General features: G+C 50.3%; 1 protein-coding gene across 1 annotated transcript in view; it reads left to right on the forward strand.

Moving 5' to 3' along the window:
* GRIK4 (glutamate ionotropic receptor kainate type subunit 4) overlaps positions 1-24618 on the forward strand; it is a 427067-nt gene that overhangs the window by 238609 nt on the left and 163840 nt on the right. The window contains exons 4-6 of the mRNA XM_035009151.1: positions 5116-5280; positions 17117-17214; positions 21688-21853. Coding sequence (XP_034865042.1) covers positions 5116-5280; positions 17117-17214; positions 21688-21853 — 429 coding nt within the window. The remainder of the gene's footprint in view (positions 1-5115; positions 5281-17116; positions 17215-21687; positions 21854-24618) is intronic.

Consider the following 24618-nt stretch of genomic DNA (forward strand, 5'->3'; position numbering starts at 1 on the left):
CTTTGCGCAGGTGAGTGATAATTGGGGCCACACTCACAGGGTGTGACAGAAAGGATTAGAGTGGGCAGAGCCAGGCCTGCCAGCCCCAGCGTCCAGGGTAGACATAGGCCTGGGACCAGAACATGGAGAGAAGACCTTGGGGTAGAGGTGGGCCCAGAGTCAAGAGGCCGCCCTTTCCTTGGCACGAGCCTTAGAACTCAGAGAGAACTGGGCAGAGGTAAAGCTGTTGGCCTGTGGGGAGAAAAGCCCAATGTCAATGTTAGGGTTTTCACCAGCTCCCCGGGCGCGAGAGACGCCTGTTCAGTACATGCGGTGTAAGGGTCACTGTGCAGAGAGTCTCCACGGCTGGAAACACTGGGGAAGACCCTGCTCACTGATTGCATGTCCCCATCTCAGCCTTGTCCTTGCTGTAGCCCCAGACCTCCCAGCCTTACCATGCCTACTAGCTGACTTCTCTGCAGAGCAGTCCCGGGGATGGAGGACATGCCAGATGGTATTGCTCCTCGTTAGGCAGCGGCTTGGAGCTCTGAGCATCCTGGCCCAAGCTTGATCGCTGGCCTGGGGGACAGAGCAAGGGGCCAGGAGCCTCAGCTGCACGCTCAGTCCTGAGCACACTGCTCTCCACCCACGGGGCCCCTCGCTGGGGACTGCCAAACTGGGAACATGGTCTTCTGGTATCCTAGCAGGGCCTGAGCTGGTCCCTCATCCTTTGTGTCCAGCCCCAGAATCTGGGGTCCTGTTATCATCCTGATTATTCTGATCCCAGTATGTTTGATGCCAACCAACCACCCAGCTGAGGCTGTTCCCAGACAGGAGTTAATCATTGTCTAAAACCCAAAACTTAATGAAAAGTACCCAGAGCACAGAGGTTGGGTGAAGTGCAGAGCCCTTTTCTGGACACTGTGGGGGAGGCAGAGAAGGAGGAGGTACTCAGGGGACCTCCTAGGCCCCTTCATAGAAAATCCCCACATTCCCTACTCCCCACCTGGTCACGCTCCCTCTGTCTCAGAGTATGTCCAGTGATGCTCTGTGAGTTGATTATGTGGTGTCCCATGGCTGGCTGGTGTCCTGTACATCTGGGTATGTGTTGGCACATTATTTCTGTCGGCTCGGGCTGCCATAACAAGACACCGCATCGACAACAGACATTTATTTCTCCCAGTTCTGGATGCTGGAAGCCCAAGATCAAGGTGCTAGCAGAGTCGGTTTCTGGTGAGAAAAGCCTGCTTCCTGGCTTGCCTTCTCGCTGTGTCCTCACGTAGCAGGAGAGAAAGAGAGAGCCCTCTCAGGTGTCTCTTCGAAGGGCACTCATCCTATCCGATCAAGGCCTTACTCTTATGACTTCATGTCACTTTAATTTCCTCTTCAAGGCGCTGTCTCTAAATGTAGTCACATTGGGGGTTAAGGTTTCAACATGTGAGTGCGGGGGTGGGGGGGAGACATATTCAGTCCATGGCACGTGTCCTGAATGTGTACTGTTCAAGAAGAGAGCACACAACCCTGAAACAGACTATCGGATGTATGTTACCTCCTCTGGTTTAGGTGTGATTAGTGCCCTGATTGTCTACTGATGGGACAGAGGCAAGTCCATGTCTATAGCCTGAACAACCTTATCAAAACATTCCTGAAGTAACCCCCCACACCCCCAGAGAGCTGAGTTCCTTTCTCGATTTACAGGGGACGTGGGTGTTTTCTGAGAGATTATTTTATTACTTATTTTATTGCAAGGGATTTCCTAATATTTAAAGCTATTTTTTTTTAAGGTTTATTTATTTATTTGACAGAGAGAGACACAGCGAGAGAAGGAACACAAGCAAGGGGAGTGTGAGAGGGAGAAGCAGGCTTCCCGCGGAGCAGGGAGCCCGATGCGGGGCTTGATCCCAGGACCTGGGATCATGACCTGAGCCGAAGGCAGACGCTCAACGACTGAGCCACCCAGGCGCCCCGGGATTTCCTAATATTTAAAGGTCATATGGTCCAAAGAGAAAAATGCCCCCTCGTCTGGAAACCTCATGGGGGTTGGGAGCATTAGCTAGGGGAATGTCCAGAGGTCCAGGGTCCTGCCTGTTAGTGTTTCAGAGTTGATTTGCCTTGGTGAGACTTTCTTTCTTTACAGTAGCTGCAAAGCTCATGTGCCCCCCTGCTCTGGATGGAACTGTGTCCTCCTAAAATTCACGTGTTGAAATCCTACCCCCCCCAATAGGATGGTATTAGGAGGCGGGACCTTGGGGAAGCGTTCCCTTTAGATGAGGTCATGAGGGTGGTGGGGCCTCCACTATAGGATGAGCGCCCTTATCAGAAGAGTCCAGAGAATGTTGTCCTTTTCTCTCCACCCTATGAGGACCATGTGAGAAGGCAGGTGTCTGCAAACCAGGAAGCAGGCCCCTCGTAGAACCCAACTCTGCTAGCACCCTGATCTCAGGTCCCCCCCACCTCCAGAACTGGGAGAACTAAATGTTTGCTGTATAAGCCATCCAGTCTATGACACCCCCTTCTCAGCAGCAAATCCCAATGAAGACAAGATTTACTAGAAGGAAAATGAGCCTTAGTTCTGGGTACAGAGTCTGCATGAGGCTGCTGTGGGTCACCTTCCGCCTCTCCCCCTCGCCAGCCCTGTGAATGTGAGCAGGTCCCTTCACCTCTCTGACCGTTTTCTCATCTCCAAGTGAGGATGACAGAAGGAACACACTTACCTCACAGGGTCATTGCGGAGATTAAGTGAGATCATGTCCGCTAAGCATTTACACTAATGTCACTGAATAAATGTGTGCCTGCTCACATAAAACCCACGTGCCAGGGATCCCGTGCCTCTTTCTCGTGATTTATGTGATGACTGTGCCAGTTCCTAAAGTTTCAGGTGTTTCTTTTCTATGCTGTAGGGCTGGACTAATGATTTCTATTATATTTTTACCAGTGAAACATTTTTTCCCCCGTATCAAGTCTTCTGTGGAACCCCAGTATCCAAAACGGATGGGTGTGGAGGTGTGCTGGTCGAAGCTGGCGGGGGCTAGAGACCCCCATGCGGCCTCTCCCTCTGCTTCCTAATGGAGCCCAGGGCCCTCCAAGGAACATCATCTGAGAATCACTTCTGTAGGCTACCCTTCTTCCTTTCTCTTCCCAGACTCTTCCTCCTGGGAAAGCACAGTACAATCGTTTAGGTTTCTGCTTCCTGAGTAGCATTCCCATCCCGGTCTTGCTTTCCTGAGGTCACCTGGGTAGGTATTTTGGGTGTCTTCAGGCTCTTCAATCACACGTTTATAGCCCTTTGGCCACTCTTGCCAGTGGTGATCCCACCAGGTGTGTGAGGACTTTGATACCTAATTCGCAGAAACCCACTTTAACGGCTGGGTCTTGGGATGTGCCTCTGTTGCCCAGTGTAACTTTTATTGGGCATGGCTCATTTTTATTGTTCAGCAAGGCAATGCATATAAACACATCCACAAATCAGGAAAAAAAAAAGTCTTTGTCATATTCTGTGTCCCGGTTTTCGGTTTGGAAAATGGGTCACAGTAGGTATGGGAGCAGTGTATAGAAAAGACAGCGTGGGACCTGGGTCTCTTCTGTCCGCGCCCACTGCAGAGATTCAAGGGCCACATGTCGGTGAAACCCATTCGGCTCGATTCCCGGTGTCGCTTTTCTGAGCCTTCAACCTCTGAAAAATAAGCTTGATATTTCTTCTTTTCTTTTTCTGTGAGAGCTTTATTAAAATATAATTCATATATCACACAATTCACTCATTTAAAGTATACAACATGGTGGTTTTTAGTATATTCACAGAGTTGCGCATCAGTCACCATAATCAATTTTAGAACATTTTTCAACACCCACAAAAGAAACACTGTGTATGCATTAACAGTCACCCCCCGTTCGTTCCAGCTTTTCCATTACTGCCACTAGGCAACCACTCATCTACTTTCTGTCTCTGTGGATTTACCTGTTCTGGAAATTTCTTATAAATGGAATCAGCCTGTGTGCAGTATTTAGTGTCTGGCTTCTTCCGCTTAGCATCGTGTTTTCAAGGTTCATCCATGTTGTGGCCTGTGTGAGTACATCGTTTTTTTTTTTTTTATTGTTGAATACTATTCCGTTGTATGGATATACCACATTTGGCTTATTCACTCATCAGTTGATGGGCATTTGGATTTTTTCCACTTTTGAGCTATTATGGATAATGGGGCTGTGAGCACATATATACGAGTTTTTGGTAGAGATTTTCAGTCTTGTAACTTCCTCTACCAAGAGAGTGAATGGTACCCAGAGCTAGATTTGTTGAGTGTTTCAGGTACTGTGCTAAGCACCTCACACAGACTATTCAGGTAATCTACACAATGGCCCAAGGAGTGGGCTCTCTCCCCATTTTACAAGTGAGGAAACTGAGGTCTCAGAGCTGATACAGGGTGGAGCTGGGCTACCAGAACACTTACCCTGAATGCTGCTTCTGGAAGTTGGGCAGCTCTTAGAACTACACCACTGCAACCATTCATATTAAGTCACGCGATTCAGTTCGTGGGATGTGTCACTTACATACATTACCTTACTGAATCCTCACACCAAGCCCCTGAGGTTGTCTTCCTACTCTTCCTGTCCAGTGAGGAAAAGAAGTTCAGAGAAACTGCCTGGCTCACCTGCTGACATGGTGCGTCAGCGTCTGAGCCTGCAGAGCTGGTGTTCAGCAGTATCTGCCACGGCTCTCCCTCTCATGCCCGGTCTCCTCTCACCCTCTCTTGTCTCAGGGAGATTTCTGCAGATACCCAGAATACCATTGTCAAAGGCGGCCACTGCGTCCCTTCCTTTGCACATGTGTGTTGGTGTACCTCTAAGCTTTTCACCATGTCTGGGCCTCGGGGCCTCCTACACATAGACCCCGGCAGCCTGTTGTGACATTACGGGGTTCCTGAGGTAGATTTGCACATTAGAATTCACGGCTGCACTTGGCTACGAACCAAGACCCTCAGCACATAGAGAACTTGCTTTGGGACTAGTTCCAAGGATGGCAGGGGCGGGGGAGGTGGGGAGCTGCCTGGCAGAGAAAGGTGGCAGAGGGGGGGAGACTGGAGAAAGAGGAGGGTAATGGGAGAGGGTACCAACTGTCTCCGTGTGGTTGCCTGCCCACAGCTGCTATCTTGGATGACCCCATGGAGTGCAGCAGAGGGGAGCGGCTCTCCATCACCCTGGCCAAGAACCGCATCAACCGCGCTCCTGAGAGGCTGGGCAAGGCCAAGGTCGAAGTGGACATCTTTGAGCTTCTCAGAGACAGCGAGTACGAGACTGCAGAAACCAGTACGTAGAATGAGCAGGACTGCCCTCTGCTTTCCTTGCTGGCAGGAGGGGCTGATAGTGTGAGCTGCACCATCACCAGGCCTGTGGTTAGATAGTCCCCAGAGAGGGAGAGAAACATGCACCAGCAGGCCCCGTAGGGCTCAGTCTGGAGGAGATCCCCAGGTTTTGCTGCCAAGTATGTATGGAGTAGAATTAAGACAGGATACTCTTTCATTCATTCATTCCCGCACTCATTCATTCCTTCATGTATGGATTCATTCATATCCTGGACATACTGTACACAAACCCCTGAATGAAACCTTGTATGTGATTAAGAAGAGAGAGAGATAGCCAGCCCGGGGGTTGCTTAGTCAATGCACATCTGATCGCTTATCTTGCTTGTTTATGCTGAGGGCAGTGTTGTGGGACTCGGGATGGAGTCTGACCGCTCTGTGGGTGACCTTGGACAAATTACGTACCCCGTTTAAACTCAGTTTCTTCATCTGCAAAATGGGAATGCTAGGCTGTACTTTGCAAATCTTGTAGGTTGTTGTGGGATTTAAAGGACGTAAAATATAGCAAAATCCTCTGTGAGTTGCGGGGCTTTACAGACATACACAATAGGGCACTCGGGTCCCGTGTATGGAGCCCCTACCATGTGCTGGGCACGGCTTTTAATTCTACCAACATGAGAGCTAAGTGTCCTTGTCCCCACTTTACAAGAGAAGCTGAGGCTCAGCGACAATGAGCACCTTGCCCGCAATGAGCACCTTGCCCATCCAGAGAGCGAGTCAAGGGCAGAGCCGCTCCTGAACCCTGCAGTCATGAGCTCACCCTGCAGGGCCATGCCCAGGCCATGATGACCTCCCTGGAACTTTCTGGTGTGTTGCTGGTGTTACCTTGACAACTTTCCAGGCTGAGCTTCCCAGTCAGTGGGCCGGTGGCTCGGAGCCGAGCTGGTGATGAATAACCCCGGTGCAGAGGGAAGGAGAGGAGAGGAGCCCCTCAGCCCGGAGAGGCGATAATGTCTCTTCCCTAAGACTTCACCTCATCTCCTCCCTTTGTCACCCATTTCAACCTTTGGTTACACTCAGTGGCAAAAACAGACAAAAACAAAAGAACAACTTGCTCAGGTATATATTGAGACAGCTGGTCTTCTGGGGGAGACGGGGCTCAGCAGTGCTCCAATCTGGGCCATTAGTAGTGCGAGAGAAGAGGCACATCCCACTGGCCCAAGTGCAGTAGGTGGGGTGTCCTATGGATCCAGAGAGAGCAGGAAGGGAGGAAGACAGCAGCTCTGTCTCTATTGTCTTTAAGGCTCTTAGAGCATCGAAGCTGTGCTCTTCCCTCCCTGGCTTATCGATTTCCCTGGCTCATTCATCATGCACCTGTCCCATAGGGGGCCACACAGGCCCCATTTACTCTTTCTCTATTCAGGCAACTTTTATTGAGCATTTAGTCTCTTTCAGGCGTGATACAGAATAGCAAGCTTTGGGAACGGTGCAGAGAACAAGGTAGACACAGTCCCTGCCGTCAGGTGGCTCACACTCTCTCCTCAGTGAGTACGTCAGTGACAGCTTTGCTCAGTGTCTCTTGGTTTGAATTTACAAGGTAGAGGATCTGATGGGTACAGCTCATCTTGCTGTGGCCAACCTTAGCAGTCACAGGTGTTGGCCAGATGGACCTAATAACTACCCGTGGAGAGAGCGTCCAGGCTTAGGGACCAAGGGTGGGTTCATGCCCTACAGAACAGGACTGGCGAGACCAGTGGGATCTGTGGACACAGATTCCTCCTGATGGGGGAATGGAGGAAGACACAGGTGCCTGAAATAACCACTTGCTTATTCAGTCAGCCAGGCAACACATATGTAGTGAGCGCCAGCTGTATTCTGTTCTAGGCAGTGGGGATTCAGCAAGGAGCAGCTAGAAATCCTCGTTGGCCGAGAGATGAAATTCTAGCACATGACATTCTTGGTTGTGGGGAGCTGAGGCTCTGCTCTAAGTTGGGGCGGTAACATTCCGATGAAAGTAAGATTCCAATTTCCCTGCCATCTTCCGAATGAAATCAGAAATACCAGCGACAATGTCTTGTGAATCTCCTAGCCCGGTCTGTAGTGGTTCCTTGTCTAGGAGGACAGGTCTCTGATAAGGATCCAGATTCCTAGGTAGCGCTGTAGAGCATTCTTCCAAAAGCCAAGGCCTTCTGCCTTCCCTTTGGTTCTTCAGGGCTTCCGTGGTGGAGAGGAGAGCACAGATTGCGCATTGTGGATGGGGGTCATTAGCACATGCAAATTTCCTCTCCCCGTGACCTGTGCAGCCTGGCTTCTTAAAGTCAATACTTATAAAATATTAAGCCAGATGAATCAGGGGAATAAAAGAAACTGATATTTTTATTCCACGTTAGAGAGCTTTGGGGCATCCTTTTCATGCCCTTCTTTTAGGCGTCAAGTATTGTATTAGCTAGTAACCCTTGGTTCAGCTTTTACATTTCAATGTGTTTGAGGCATGATTAGCATTTGTTAGAAACAGGGCTTCTTTCTACCCCAAAGGCCTTTCATCTGAAGCCAGGGCTCTTCCCCCACAATGGATTTTAAACACCACCCAGATAGTTCATAGGAAGCTTCCAGCCCAGCTATTTCCCTCCCAAAGTAAGGGCGAGAACGGGTGGTGGGTTAGTGCTTGGGCTACAGCCAGACAGGGACTGGATTTCAGTGACAGCGTTGGGGGAAGGAGATAGGAGGGAGACAGGGTCCCCGGATCAAGGAGGGACCATAGCTCTGTGAAGCCTACTTTGGGGCCTCTGTGTTATAAAGAGCAAGGACATGGGTTTTAGAATCAGACTGGCCAGCTTTAAATCCTGGCTCTACTGTTTACTAGCTATGTGACTGTGGACAGGATCCTGACCCTTTTGCACTACAGTTTCTGCGTTGGTAAAATGAGGGTGATGGGGATGTCGCCTGCTGGGTCATTCGGAGTGCAGCACGGGACAGTGGTGGTGCAGCGCCTAGCTTCGGGCATGTAACTGGCATTCAGGAAGCGGCTGCTGTGGACTTCGCTGTTGGCTCTCACCCCCTCCTCTGAGCAGGCTTCCTTCCCCTCTTACCATCATCTGCCTCTCTGCTCTGTTCAAAGTTCAGCCATCCCTACTCAGCAACACCATTTACCAGCTCCTCCTAAGGGGCCCGTCTTAATGTCAGCACACCTCCCGGGGCATCCATCGTAACTGGACATTGCCTTTCTCTTTCCAGTTTTCTGGGCTCGATGCCTCTGACAGTGTTGAGCCTTTGGGAGTTGCCGTGGGCCACCCAAAGCCAGCTGCCGCTCAGTATCACGGGCTGTGTTTTCCCCAGGCTAGGGGTCCAGGGCTAATTTGCATTATTAACTTAAAACTATCTGAGTCAGGGGCGCCTGGGCGGCTCAGTTGGTTAAGCGACTGCCTTCGGCTCAGGTCATGATCCTGGAGTCCCTGGATCGAGTCCCGCATCGGGCTCCCTGCTCGCCAGGGAGCCTGCTTCTCCCTCTGACCCTCCCCCCTCTCATGTGCTCTCTCTCTCTCATTCTCTCTGTCTCAAATAAATAAATAAAATCTTTAAAAAAAAAAAAAAACTATCTGAGTCAGTCTGGAGCCCTGAACAGTGCCCCCAACCTCACACCTGTCACCCCTGGCCAGACACTCTGCTCCCAGGGGGCGAAAGAGACCCTAGCAGTGACGTTCTTGGTTGTGGGGAGCTGAGGCTCTGCTCTAAATTGGGGCGGTAACATTCCAACAATGGGCAGTAGTACCGACTTGCAGCAATAAGTGAGTTTCTAAAAGCTCTGTACAAATTGCGCTTTCATGAATCATGTTCGGGGTGGGAGTATCCGTCGCGGGGAACAATGACTATTTCAAGAATCCAAGATTGCAAAGTGTAAAGAAACTGAAGATGCCCGCATCCCGAGTTCCACCTCCTCATCTGATGATTCAAAATGAGGCTGGGAGGTGGGAAGTACCAGCCGGGGGCATCATTAATAACAACCCTGGACACTGGAAAGTTACAAGTACGGAAATCACCTCCTGCTGTACCTGGTTCACTTAGATGTTCATATAGTGGGTTTATGTAAAGCAAGGGTCACCCATAGGGCTTCCTCAAACCCAAGTCGGGTTCCCTTCACCTCCCTGCCCCTTCATCATCGTCCCAGGCTTCTTGATGTTTGACTCCCTCCATGCAGCTCCACCGATCTGAAATAAGAGGGCTAAAGAAGACCCATGAGGTCATCCCCCTCCCGCCTGGCCCTTTCCTTCCCCCGCGTCTGTATCTTATGTCCACCTCAGCCTTTCTTGTGCAGGGAGGGTCCCGCAGGCCTTGCCCCCTCTCTCTTCCATAGATCAGCGTGTCTCCCGCGGCTGCCGAATTGGAGCTTAACGGAGTGCCCACCCCCTTATCATCCAAACACCCGGAGGCACCTGCTGCTGCCAGAGCCAGTTCGAAGTTTAATCTACTGCAGAGCTAGAAGCAGTCTAGCCCCCCGCCTCTGCCGTGGTTTGTCTCTGTGAGCCCAAGCGTGCTATCAGCTGTCCACACTGTTTCCCCTGGAAACCCCAAGGCGTGCGGGTTATCGGCCCCACGTGGCCCCTGTGTGCTTGGACAGGGGCCCGGCGCGTGGTGTTCCCGCTGTGAGCTTGCTCCTCCTGCCTGAGCTCCCCGAGCTTCTCACAGGCTCCATGGGAGTGACCTCTGGTGATTGGGAGCCACCTCTAGTAAGAGAGGGCGAGCATCCCTCCATCAGTTCAATAGAACAAATCCAAGGCAGCAGAAGGGGAAAAAGTGAGAAGCCACCAGAGAAAGTCACACGTATAGTGATGAGTCATTCAACAAACATTCCTTACTCCCCACTCTCTGAACTCGCCATGTCACGTGTGCAGAATATGGACTCAGAAACGCATTGAAGTGCAGTGCTTAGAAATCATCTGGTCTGACCTCCTCATGGTTGGGGATCAGATGGGGAAACTGAGGCTCATAGTCTTTTCCAGGAGGCGGTTAAAACCCAAACATCCGAAGAGTGACGTGAAGTTCAGTAGTTCTGCCGTGTGGCTCAGACACGGGCAGAGGGCGGACGGAAATAGGTCTGAGGTGTAGCCAGGGGTCAGGTAAGGCCTTTGGGCGGGACCGTGGAATGTTTGGTGGGCAGAGAGAAGGGAAGCGGGCACCCATGCAGACCGTATAGGAGTGTGAGCAAGGGCTCAGGGCAGGAAGCAACTGTGACAGATGGGCGTGGCTGGAGCAGAGAGTTTCTGTGGGGCAGTGGTGAGGGCCTGGCTTAGAGAGCAGTGTAGGATAGGGGTCAGGTTCTGGAGTTGGACACACCAGGATCCCAGTCCTGGCTCTACCAGCACCTCGGGCTTATCTTCTGTGCCTCAGATTCCTCATCTGTAAAATGAGAAGAATAACAGTTCTTACTTCAAGAGGTTATTTATTTATTTATTTATTTATTTATTTATTTATTTATTTTTTAAGATTTTATTCATTTACTTGACAGAGAGAGAGGGAACACAAGCAGGGGGAGTGAGAGAGGGAGAAGCAGTCTTCCTACTGAGCAGGGAGCCCGATGCGGGGCTCGATCCCAGGACCCTGGGATCATGACCTGAGCCGAAGGCAGACGCTTAACGACTGAGCCACCCAGGCACCCCGAGGTTATTTTTTTAAAGATTTTATTTATTTGAGAGAGTGAGAGAGGGAGCATGAGCAGGGGGAGAAGGAGAAGCAGAAGCAGAAGCAGAAGCAGGCTCCCCGATGAGCACGGAGCCCCGGGGCTCAGGCTCGATCCCAGGACTCCAGGACGCTGGAATCATGACCTGAGCCGAAGGCAGATGCTTAACAGACTGAGCCACCCATGCTCCCCTTCAAGAGGTTTCTTAAGGATTTTTTTTTAAAGATATTTATTTATTTATTTATGAGACAGAGAGAGATCGAGATTGAGCACGAGCAATGGGGAGGGGCAGAGGGAGAAGCAGACTTTCCACGGAGCAGGGAGCCCAATGCGGGACTCGATCCCAGGACCCTGGGATCACGACCTGAGCTGAAGGCAGGTACTTAACCGACTGAGCCACCCAGGAACCCTGGTTTTTTGAGGATTAAATGAGGTGATGCCCTTGTAAGACTTGGAGCAGTGCCCGATATAGGGTGAACTCTTGATACATTTTACATTGCAGCAGTAGTAGAAGAGGAATTCATAGAGTAACTCCTCCCTGGTGCCTGGCACACGGGATGCCCCCGGTAGGTGCTGCTCTCATGGTGGTTTGGGACCGGGCTGAGGCCATGGGTGAGGGGGAGCCGATGCCAGTTCTGCGTTCTCTGACCAGGGAGAGCCCCACCGTGGGGCATGATGACGCAGAGCCTGGCACTCTCGCCCTCACGCACCCCCCTCCTCGGCTCGGGGACCAGCAAGGCCCTCCCATTCGGCCCACTGTGCGCTCTCGGGCGGGGGTCGAGATGGAGCATGCTCCTGCAGGCTCTGGCACAGGTGTGGTTCTTCCAGGTGGATCGAGTCTGTTGTTTGCTTTGCGCTGGGACAGTCCGGGCTTCCCTTTGTGCTGAGTATGCAGCACCACCAGACCCACAGAGAGAGACCTTGCCCTCCCGCCCCACTTGGCTTCAGCATCGTGAAATGTTTTGATGGGAAGGACTCTGGGTTCTCCCAGCCCCCTCTGGTCCACCTCATTGTCAGCTCCCAATGGCCAGGCCCGTTCCCTGCATGGGCTCGGGGAGTCGCTCAGTAGCTCCCCGGAAGTGCCGTGCTGTAAGTGAAGAGGACCCTGCCCTGCCCCAGGAGGCCACCCCTGCCCTAGAGGGCCTAGTGGTGCCCATGGTTAACCCCTCTGTATTATCTGCATCACAGCCAGACCCTTCTTCTCCCTGCGAAGACTCAGAGAAGGACTTGGGATCCAGGCTGGAGCTGGTATCTTGAGGGGAAGAAATCCTCCCCGCTTACAACACCACATCAGGGATGTTTATTCCAGCAGCTTCTCTGCCCCTTGTCTTCCAATGCCTCGCTGGCTGGGAAACTTTGTTGCCATGGCAATGTCACTCATGTCTCCCCATTCCCTCTCTTTCCTGCTCCCTGGGAGGCAGAGGTAAAGTGTACCTCCCTCCCCTCCTGTCCCTCCCACAGACTGCTCAGGGCCCTCACGCAGATGGCCTGGGCCTCTCGAGTCTGGGTCCCCGAGGTTTCAGAGCTGAGGCCCTTCATAAACAGTTTCCATTTGTCTTGAGCAGGGCATCCCTCCTAGGGAAAGAGAGAGCAATTCCCAGACCCCAGGAAATCCCCGGGCCATAGGGAATGGATCATTTTGCATCATTTCAATTCAGTTGAGCAAACATCTGTTGAGCAATTCTTTTTAGCCAGAGCTGAATTGATGTGACCTGAGCCCTCAAGGAATTCCTGGTCCAGTGTGAGAGATGGGAGATGGACACTCAGAACAGAAGGCACAGGTCCACAAACCCGCAAGGCTAGATGTTTCTAGAATCCAGAACTTCCCAGATATTGGAAAAGTCATGTGGTACATACACCATACCTTAAGTAACATCTCCAGGTGGGGCCTGGGCCAGAACCCCATATTCAAATACATGCGTACCTATATTCAAATATTCACATACTATAAATAGCCTCACATCTGTCCATTTAGATCAGATTTGCTACCAAATGAGCTTGATGAAAACCATCCAACTTCAGAGCCTTTTGGATTTTTGGAATTGGGAATAAGGGATTTTAGCCTTCTATTAAGAATTTATTTTTAGGAGAAGCTTCTCTCTATTGAGGCCCAACATAATGAACCAGCTTGGGGCAGAAGCTGGCCAAGAATTCAGAGAACAGGGAAGCTGATCGGCCTCAGCAGCTCCAGTGCAGAGCTGACTCAGAGCCACAGTGTGATGTGCATATAAGGAGGAGGTGGTGTCTTCTTGCCTAGGGGCAAGATCTGAACTGGGCACTGGAGGATCAGTAGGAGTTTGTCAAGCAGAAGGGCAAGAGAGGGCCTAGACCATGGTCGTGCGGGAGTGCTAAGGGTGCTAATGGACTCCTTCTCAGAAAAGTGTTTTTATTCTTTTTAAAGATTTATTTATTTATTTGAGAGAGAAAAAGCACGTGCTCAGGAGCAGTGGGGAGGGCAGTGGGAAAGGAAGAGAATCTCAGGCAGACTCCCTGAGATCATGACCTGAGCCAAAACCAAGAGTCGGCCACTCACGCAACTGAGCCACCCAGGTGCCTCACAGAAAAGTGTTTTTAAATGAATAAAATAAAACAGATAGGATGACCAAGAAAACCAGCTATATGGAAATGCAGTTATAATATTTTTATAATGATATATTCTATAATATATATTTTATATTTTATAATATATTTTATAATATATTTATAATGATATATTAAAAATGTGTTTATTAATGTACTAAATAGCCAAGCCTAGCAACATGTCCAACTGCTAGTCTAATTTTGAAATAATAATATAAATGATCTCTTAAGATAATCTGTAGCACTTCAGGGTGACAGGAAAACATTTGTGATGTTTGTTGGTGACAAAGTCAGAGGTACTGTTAAGATACTGTGGTTTACTGCCTATGTTCAAAATTGAAGGAAATGCCAGAGTTCAGTTAGGAGAAAAAATAGTGATGTCATTTCCACCCCCCCCTCCCCCAAGGTGTTCATAGACCACTGACTTCCACCCCAGATCTGAGGCAGCAGGTTAAGAATCCCTGGTCTGGTCAGGGAGAACTACTTGGGAACAGGCTTGAGTAGGAAAATAGGAAGCATGCTCCAGGTAAGCTGGCGTGAAGTAGCTAAGAGCACAATGGGAGAAAGGCGTGGAAAGGTAGTATCTTGAGGAGATCACATACAATTGGATTTTACTTGCTCCTCAGAAGAAACTTTTCTTATGACAGTCTGTATTTTATAATGACATGTTATGAAAGGAATACATGCTCATTATAGAAAGTGAAGGGGAAAAAAAGGGGGAAGAGAGTCATACAGTGTCAGCAGTCCCCATGAACGTCCAGTTAAGCCCCGTGAACCACGGGAGGCTCTGTGGTACAGTGATGAGCGTGCTGACCTGGGGCCCAGGGATTGAGGGTGTGAATCCTGGCTCTGACCTTCAGCCTTTTTGTCCTGTTTTCTCGTCCGTAAAAGGAAATAATAGTTCCTGTCTCATCGGGTCATTCTGAGAATTAAATAAGTCCATTTGTACAGAGCGCTGGAATGGGCCATAATTAGGACTCAGTAAACACAGGCTTTTATAACATCTTCCCTTCGTTCCTGAGCTCATACCTGGTTTTTGTATTTGCTTAGTTGTAGCCTTCCTATACCTCTACGTATAATTTTATATCCTTCTTCTTTCTCTTAATATTATTTCATAAATATTTTTAATACTCTTATAAACTGTTTATAAGCATTTTAAATACCTTAACAATATTTCATGTGGGTATATGACTCACACTTTTAGGTAAATATTCCCTTATAATTGGACCCTTAGCTTATTTCCAATTTCCCATGGAAAATGTTGAGCAGGCTTCCGTGTGGTTCACCAGCTATTTATTGAGCACATAACTCTGAGTCGGGCCCCGTGCTGGGTATGGAGAGCGCAGAGGTAAATAAGACACTCTTTGTGCCCTGCAGTAACACACACACACCTGTGTTTTAGGATTATAATTTGTCTCACAGTCTGGAGAATGGATGGGAAATGAAGAGTTCTGGAGACAGAGAAACCCCTGAAGAGGCAGGTGGAAAAAGGGGCTGACTTCAAACAGTCACAATGGGAGTAGAAAGGAGGGGACGGTGGGCAAGCAGGTCAAGGGGTCAGAACCCGGCCACTGATGGGTTATAGTGAGTGGATTCAGTGAGGGAAGCCAAGGAAAAGTCACAGGTGTCTTCCGCTGGGAGCTTGCGGAGCTGAGTGGGGTGAAGTGGAGTGGTTCAGGGCTTTGGTGCCCAGTGGATCTCTGAGTTCAAGCCCAGCTCTGGCATTTATTACCTGTGGTCTTGAACAAGTTCTGTCGATGTTCTAAGCCTCAGTTTCCCCATCTGTAAAGAGGGACAAATACTGCATCTTCTTCCTAGAAGCATGACGGCCCAATCAGATTAGGAGAAATATCCAGCACGTGTGGTGCAGTGGGCACAATGAGGCCGTGTGGCAGGTCAGGGCCATTCTAAGCACTCTGGGTGTATTAATTCATCTCCTCTTCGGAGATGGAGCCTGCCTGCCGTTACTTTGTCAATGGGAATGGTTCTGACACTGTACAGACGGGCCCCCCTCTGGTACCCAGGCTCTCTTGGGCAGCTGAGATCCGTGGTGTAGATCTGTGGTTTGCATGGTCAACGCTAGGATTTGGATCTGACGTTCTCCCCGCTGCCTGTACCCCATGAGGGCAATCACGTGGCCATGTGGGCCAATGGTTAGGGCCCTACCCTGGGGGGAAGAACATCTAGATAGCAGGGGTGGCTTTGTAGCCGACTCAGCGAGGAACCTTGCACTGATCCCTCAACCTCAGTTTACTGACCTGAGAAATGGCTCAGCCTGACTCTTGACGTGAGTAGGAAGAAAAGGTGTCCAGAGGCAAGCTTTGAGTTTTGCAGGGAAGCATGCCTTACAGCGTGTCAGGGAAACTCAGTGCATATTCCAGGGGGCAACTCTTGGGTTCTGATATCACAGTGTGTGTCCTGAGAATTACCTCAGGTTCTGTCTGTCATCTCCTTCTTCTCCCGTCTTTCCTTTCTTGGTCGCTCGTGTTTTAAAATCTGAGATTCACTCTTCTTCTGACCACATAGCCCACCCATCCATTCATTCGTTCAGTGAATATGAACTGGGCAACTAGAATAACATGCACTGGCCACTGAGGAGGTGAGAAGTGGGGCTTTAGAGAGAAGGATGGCTTAGCTCCTGCCCTGACGGGGTTTGAAATCTAGTGGGAGCAGAAAGACATCTAAGCAACGAGCTGAAATAGGCACATTTACAAGTGTCTTAGTACAGAGGGCCTTAGGAGCCCTGGGGAAGATTAATTCCACATAAAGGAGCCGGGGAAGGTGTAAGGAGGAGACATTCGAGGTGCTCTTTGACAGGAGAGTGTCCAGAGTAGAGGAAGGAAGGGCTCCTTCTCCACAGGGAAGCCCAAGACACTCAGGGAAGCAGGGGCAGTGTGCAGAGGTCTAGGTGAACAGGAGGGGCAGAGGGTGGCATTGAGACATGAGACCCCCTTCTTGCCTCTCACTCTCTTTTTTGTGCCTCTCATTTTCTTTTTCTTCTTATGTACTCCTTTTTGGCTTTAGCTGAGTCTGATTTCTCCTCTCTTGTCTGTATCATCCTCACCACCCTCCTCCCTCTGCTTGTCTGCCTTTCTTCTTCCCCTTCCTCTTTATATTTGATAGGCTAACAGATTGCACGGTGGGTGACTGTTCCGTGAGCAGGGCCCTCAGCCCCTGTGGCAGCCATGCCTAGCCGTACCTCCCAACACCCACACTGTAGGCCTGGCGGGATGATGTCTGCAGGTTTCCGCCATTAGCCTCTGTCCTTCGGTGACAGCCAAGAAAATTTATACACCTTGTTGGCTGTGGCCGTATGTTGTCATAACCTGGGTCATTTCCTCATTTAATACCATCCATAAACTCCAATAAAACTGTCCTGGAGTCCCATAGTCCAGAAAAGGAGAGGCACTGGGTTTGGAAGCGTGTGAAGGGGAAGGGAGTGAGGAGGGCGGGGTGGAAGGTGAGGATCCAGCAGGTGAAGGTTAGACTTGAGCCTGAAACCCAGGCAGGGCACCCAGCCCACATCCCACCTGATGAGTGCCTTTTTTCCTTTCCTGCTGCCCACCCTTGGTCCTGTTGCTGACTGCAGTGTGTCAGATCCTCCCCAAGGGGGTGGTCGCTGTCCTGGGACCCTCCTCCAGCCCGGCCTCCAGCTCCATCATCAGCAACATCTGTGGGGAGAAGGAGGTGAGTGCTCTACCAGGTTGGGGGACCCTCTGCGGGCTGGCAACCCGTGCCCCGGGCCCAAAAATATCACGAATTCTCGAGGTCTGGAAGAGCCTCTTTGGGCCTGGTTGGTGTTACCAATAACAACAACATCACAACATTGAAAAGAAGTGGTCCTTTGTTGGGCATTTATTTTTCCCAGGTGGCTTGGGTGGAGGAGACACAGAGGAGAGGTGTCACAACAGGATTTTCAAACTGAGCTCCTCTGGGTCTTTGAGTCCCCAGGGGGCCCCTTGTTAGAGGTGGGTAGAGGGAGAGGCTGTGGTAGGTAGTAGTCCGGGAGGCACCGAGAGGGCGGGAGTCTGAGCTCCCCAGGAGCTGCTTCGTGACTATCCGTTTAGATATCGGGATTCTGGCGAAGAATGCCTTTGGGAGGAGGCGCTTCTACATTTTATTGCTAAAATAAAGTTGGAAACCTCTGTCTTATAAATTCTCTAGAAAAAAGTTTTCTTTCATTTTCTACCCCATTCACCAATTCCAGTATTTACTTCTTCAGTCAGTGAATTCTTCCTCAGGTGTCACCTGGACTTAGAGCCTCTCTAGTTTCAGTGTTGAGTTCATTTCCTTTGGCTCCAGCTCCATGGGGGATAAAGACAGTCGGGGATGAGTTTCTGAATAATAGCCTGCTCCCTGTTCCATCAGCTCTCTCCTTCCTCTTCCCCTGGAGAAAACAAAGTCAAAAGTTTGTTTTTGCTTAGCTCATTGCTGGAATCCTTCCTAGCTTCTCCTAGAATCTGTCTGCCCCTTCACAAAAATCCCTGGGAGACGGTGGCAAATATCCGCTCAGCCTCTCTCTGGCCTCAAGGGCCTTCTAGCCGGGTTCTTGAGAACAGATGGAGCTTGGTGGTAGGGGACGCAAGGTCAGGAGCCAGGGAAGGGACAGGCCAGAGGGACAGAGGAAGGAAGGATCAATCTTGCACCTCCTGGGGCCTGGAGGCTCAGCCTTCCAGAAACGTTAGCTTTGGGAGGATCTGATTCTAGACATAGGAGAAAACCCACTGTAGGACAGACACCTCCTCAGCAAGCTGTCTCTACCGCACACCCTCTGGAACCTACCCCCTTGATATCACCACTTCTTTTTATGATCAGTAGGCTTGGCGAGTCCCTGTCGCTTGGGGCAAAATAGTTATCTTCCCTATTTCATGAACCCACTCTCAGCATCATGACCTGCACTTTAAAGTGTTGGGCTGCCCTACCCCAGTCCTGTGGTTGGTTTTGCTGCCCCAGGGCTGGGCCACTGCCCTGTAGACTAAGCCCCCTTAGTCTTTTTTGCCCCGGGCCAGGTCTCTGTTGAGAGCTCCCCATCCCTATACCCTCAGATGTCCTGAAAGATGACTCTTGACCCATCCCAGGCCAAAAAAGGAGCTTCTGCCCCTACTGTATCCCTCCATCCACCCATATCTCAGAGGCCCCGGCCCCACAAAGTTAGAGCTGATGTTTAATTTAAATCTTTCTTGCCATGCTCCAAGTAGCAGCTCAGATCTGTGGCAGGCTGTTATTCCAGCACCAGTCACTGGACTGGGATCTTCACCAAGTGAGGTTGCCAAGACTTCGGCTACCCATTTCCTCTTTTCTCCTCCCTCCCTGCCTCCCATCACACTGCCTCACTGTTCCTTACGGTTACCCTCCCAACCCCCACTCCAGAATGGCCTCCTTGTGGGCTTCAGTGACACGTTTCCCTTAACCCTGTTTGGCATTTCAGGCCAGAGGCAGAGACCCTGATTTACAACCATCTCCCCTACGCTGCCACTTTGGCCTCTGTGCCAGTGACCAGCCATCCAGGTCGTGCTGCCCTGGGAACGGCCAGCCGGTTACCCCTCCTTTGTCTAGTCATGTCCCTTCCAGAGCAACCTCTCCTCTCTGTTCAGATTATGCATTTCTTTTCATATTATATGAGGCTGAACTGGCTCACACTGATTCCCCTCCACTCCAGGGAAAAGGAATGGAGTTCTCACCAAAGAGTTCATTCCTTTAAATGCCGCTAACAGCTCTTTGGCCTGTGGCTGGCTGCGTTCTGCCTCACCTCTCCTTTCCCACACACCTCCACAGTGACTTGCTGGGATGCATTTGCAATTGCAAATCAATTATGGATTGATCTTTGTCCTAGAGAAAACCAGCAGGATCCGCCTGGGCCATCCCTGCCTGGGCCCATCAGAGCAGCTCGCTGATTCTCCAGCAGCCTTCAAGATGGCAGGCTGTGCTGGAAACTTCCCACCAACTCCACTTCCTGGAGGGGTCCCTCATCCCTCACACCCCTGCAAGGACAGCCTCAAGAGCTTTTCCAGGAGCCCCTAGATTTGGGGAGAAGGGGGGAAGGAAAGGTGAGACGGCATTGCTGGAATACTTGTAACATTTTAGGTCCTGAGCTATAATGCCCTTCATATGCAGGCTCTCATTTCATCCTCCCAAAGAGCCACAAACCACCCATTAGCATATCCGTCCTAAGGAAGCATAGACAGGTTCAGCAGTTGGCCCCAAATCATACAGCAGAACCTAGATGCAAACCCGAGTCTATGACCTGTAAAACCCATTTGTCCTTCATTTTCCTGAGTATCTTTCCTGATCCATCTCTAGGATCTGTGGCTTGAAGGGTATTTCTACAGGTCCATTCTGTTGGGGGTAAGTTAGCTGGAACCCTGTAGGCCGGATGGCCACACAAGGAGGGCCTGGGTCAGAGATGCTCAAATGTGTAAGCCAGCCAGCCTGGCCACCCTGCCCCCCTGCCCCTGCCTGGCCTTGGCCTCCATCTTGCCCCTTTGTGACCTGTTTTTCCTTTCAAGGTGCATTGGTTATTCTTTTTAGACAGATTGTATGGAGTGCAAAATACAAGCTGGGAAGAAAGACCCTTTATGACACTCCTCAGATCAACCTCCCTCTTCTGAGTCTTCTCTCATAACTCACTAGGCTCTCTCCAGGTCTGCATTTTTCAGTCTCTCTGTGGTTCAAGGGCTAATCCTAGCTGGATTCAGGAATTTTCTCCCTAGTTTCTGCTAAATCTTTCCCTTCCCTTCCCTCAGTCTCAAAGGAGCTCCAGTCTCTGGCTGAGCTCTCCCAGAATCTTAACAGGACAAGGTAGCAGAATCCTACAGACACCATTCAGCATCCTCCCAGACTCTGGGCCAGCCCCAGCCAAGACAATTTCTGCAGTCATTTCTAAATAACCCACTCTAGGGGCGCCTGGGTGGCTCAGTAGTTAAGCATCTGCCTTCGGCTCAGGTCATGATCCCAGGGTCCTGGGATCGAGCCCCGCATGGGGCTCCTTGCTCCGCGGGAAGCCTGCTTCTCCCTCTCCTACTCCCCCTGCTTGTGTTCCCTCTCTCACTGTGTCTCTCTCTGTCAAATAAGTAAATAAAATCTTTAAAAAAATAAAAAAATAAATAAATAACCCACTCTAGGAGCCAGTGAACTCACCACCAGGAAGTTCTTCCTGCTCTCTACCCTCAATCTTACTTGCTTTAACATCATTCAAACCCCATGCTCGCTGTGACTTGGCCCTCCCGTAGCATGCTGGTCCTAAGGGAGGACATGAGTTGAGGTTTCCTGAGTCCCATCTCCGGTAGAAGCACCAAGTAGCTCTCCTGGCTCTGGGTACCAGGGATGAGGGTGACAAAATAAAATCAAGGTGGATGGCAGCTTATTATGCTTTAACTTTCCTATTACCTACCCAATAGCTTAAGCTACCAATACAGCAGCATCTGGGCCTGTTAATATCTCTTCCCTGGAGAAGAGAGGCAGGAGGTGGGGACAATGCCTCCTGGAAATGTCAGTAATAGATACAGAGGGAAGCTGACACTGTCCTAATGAAGCCAGATCACGTTTTTATTTACCTGGCTCCACTCGGAGGCTCTCTGGACGGCTTCTCAGCCTGCGGTGCTCCCCGCTCCGTGTGCATGTCTGCGGAGGAACCCATCCCAGGCTGTCACACAGGAAGTTTGCTGGGAGCTGGTTTGTACACACTTGTCGACCAGGCTGGGCTGATGGGGCTCCTTTCTTAGTCCCCAGGGCAGTGTTTTTCTCTTTTTACTGCCTCTGCTCTGATATATTAACTACCAATAAAATATCATAAGGATTATGGCTTCGAGAGCCTTTTGTCTGGCTGCCTAGCAGTGGGCAGTTGCTCTGAGAATAAAGACCATGATTTTGCCCCCTTGGGGCCACAGACCCCAGCACCAAGGTCCAGAGCACATTTATACAGGTCTCTGGCCAGCGGGTTCTCATCCTGGGTGTTCCTATTTTAAGCATCGTCCAGGACGTCATCTTGTCTTCCTCCTGGGGCGTGGGTGTCCTGAGTCCTGCAAGCTCCATCTCCATGGGAGTGTGGCAAAGGTCTTACCTAGAAGAACCCACCATCCACAGCCTCACCTTCCTCGTGCCTGCTCTCCTTTGCATTCATTCTGGATCCTCCCTGCTGCCTGTTTTTGCTCCTCCTCCCAGGTCCCTCATTTCAAAGTGGCCCCCGAGGAGTTTATCAAGTTCCAGTTCCAGCGATTCACAACCCTGAACCTCCACCCCAGCAACACGGACATCAGCGTGGCTGTCGCTGGGATCCTGAACTTCTTCAACTGTACCACCGCCTGCCTCATCTGTGCCAAAGCAGAATGTAAGCTTTCCCCCTCCGCTCCGCCCCAGGCGTCCCCACTTGTTTGTGGATTTCACCCTGGTGGCTTTGGCCTTGGCCGCGGATCCACCAGGAAGGGGAGGGCTCCCTCAGATGGCGGGGGTGATGATCAGCCACTTTAGGCATTCCCACGTGTCCTTGGCTGTTTGCCTGTGTGTGTGTGCGTGTGTGTGTGTGTGTGTGAGAGAGAGAGAGAGAGAGAGAGAGAAAGAGAGAGCGCGCGCGCAAGCAGTCCAGAAACACCCTTTCCCAGGCATGGGTGGAACAGAGAGAACTGGGTTACAGGGAGACTGGCCAACCTCTCAGTCTTTTTGCATCTGCAAACTCAATTCCCACATTTTCAGCCTCATTGTGAAGGAGCTACAAAAAGAGAGAGAGAGGGAAAATATAAAATTGGATGCATTTTGTATTTGATGGGCTGAAGAGCTTCTTCCCCTGGAGAGCGGGTTTTGCTGATGGAACAAGGTCCAAGGGCAATGCCTGATAAAGCATTTTTTTGCAAATGCAGGTTTTAGAAATACAGTTTATCTGACTCTCAGACAATTTGTAATGTAAATTTAGTGTTTATGAGATTCAGCTAATTTGAGCCAGCACTTTCTAGCAAATCTGTGCATCTGCATGCTCCCAGTGACAGCTGTGCACCCACATGTGGTCAGGCAGGTGCTGGGCACTGCCTGCCTCTGGGGCCCTGTACCCGAGCCCCATACATCTGTATCCTGTGCAGCTCGCCTGCAGGTCTGGGTGGGCTGGCCGACGAACGTCCTCCCCGTCAGGGCTCCTGTTTATATGGGTTCTTAGAACTGCTCTCCCCACTTAAGTCCTTTTTCCACCCTGGAATCGCTCCAGCATCTGTAAACAACAGCTCCCTCCCAGTCAAGGGTCAAAACCACCTTCTTTACGAGGCATTTGCATCCAACTGCCTCCCTGTGATATGCATTCAATTCCCTTATTTGCATAAACACAGATTTAAGATTTACTCGGTGCTACCCAAGAAAAAGAGTAACTGAGCGCCAACTATGTGTACTTTTTATATAGCTTATTTAATTATCACAATGACCCAGTGGGTTCGGAGGTGTTGGAGTTCCCCATGTCAAGGTTGACTCAAACTCAAAATCAGTGCAGACACGGAACATTTCCATCATCAGAGAGAGTTCTACTGGACAGCACTGCTTTAGATGTTAAGTGTTTTGTGGCTGAAATAAAAAATAAAAAGGAGAAATGTTTGGATAAACACTTCACTCTGTTTCACCCTCACGGAGATCCACATCACACATTACCATGGATACGCTGAGTTGTCCTCTGGCCAAAACAACTGTTTACCTCGTCTCTTCCAAATAGGATGGACCATAAGTCCCAAAAGGATACTGATTGAAAAGGCCACGGGATGCTAGTATTTGATACAACGTTGTTGGGGAACATGGCATTCCACCAGGTGGCCCTCCTCCTGTGGCATCTTCCAACCACTGTATGGTGGAACCAAACCAAGGATTCTCTCCCTGGAAATTTCGGCCACCTGCCCATTCAGGCAGGACTCAACTGGTGGGCCCCATGTGTACAGCAGGAATGTTAAGAGACAGAGGACAGACCATAACTCTCTCCTGGCAAAGATTCTCCTGCTGCCTTCCTCCTGCGGGGTCCAGTGTCTCACCAGCCTGATGGGAAGTTCCTTCTTGTGTCAAGCCACAGTCCCTCTTGCTCGTAGGGTGAGCCCTGCTCTCTCCGCTTCAGCTCTTCCTGTTTGCTGAGCATCTACCGCGCACAGAGGTCTCTGCCTCCTAGGCCAGGGCTCTTTCCCTTAGAATCATGACCTTCCTTGACATTCATATAATTCCTTGCAGATGGCAAAGCACTTTCGCATACATTTTCCCATTTTATCTCCCTCCTCCCTAGTCATTCTAGAGCCAAGAAAACAGAGTCTTGGAGATGTTAAGGGCCTTGCTTGAGGTCACACAGCTGGTACATGGCAAACCAAGACTCCAATTCAGGTCCTTTGACTTGGGATTTCTTCCTCCATGAGCCCTCCTACCCTCTGGTCCGCACAGACAACCCCAGAACAGCGGCTCAGGGCAGGCTCTGCCTGGCAGGTCCGGTGCCCTTCGAAGGGCAGAGATCTCTCTAGAACAGTGTGTCCCCTTGCTCCCTCGAGAAGGGTGCAGGATGGCTGAGCACAGACATGGTCCTGAAGAGGATGAGCCTGCCTGAGAAGCCAGAGGGACCAGGCCACAGCCCAGGCAGGACTCATCAACCACACAGTACTGCCTCTTCTTGAAGAACTCATCCACTGAGGCTGCCAAGTGACTCCGGCCCCAAATACCGGGACCCAGGGAAGGAAGGTAGGGCAGAGCAGGAGAAGTTCAAGGGCAAAGAGGATTAAAATCTAATCAAAGGATGAAGAAATCAGGGACTGAAGGGAAATGTGGCTCAGAGCTAGGGAGGAGACACTCTTCCATCTTCCTTATTAATACAGGGCCAAGAGACGCTGCATGTTGAATTAGAAACAAGCATCTAATTCTATTTACCAGCCGTCAAAATTAGGCAAAACAGAGACCATTCCACAGGGAATCACACCACTTCTTTCCTTTCTTTCCAAAAGTAGAGTTTTAATAAGCAGGTTTTGGACCAAGGAGAGTTGTGGGTTTTTTTGTTTTTTTTGTTTATTTTTTTTTATTCTTATGTTAATCCCCATACATTACATCATTAGTTTTAGATGAAGTGTTCCATGATTCATTGTTTGTGCATAACACCCA

Source organism: Mirounga leonina, unplaced genomic scaffold (genome assembly GCF_011800145.1).
Source record: "Mirounga leonina isolate KUSES-001 unplaced genomic scaffold, KU_Mleo_1.0 Mir_153, whole genome shotgun sequence".
Taxonomy (NCBI): Eukaryota; Metazoa; Chordata; class Mammalia; order Carnivora; family Phocidae; genus Mirounga; species Mirounga leonina.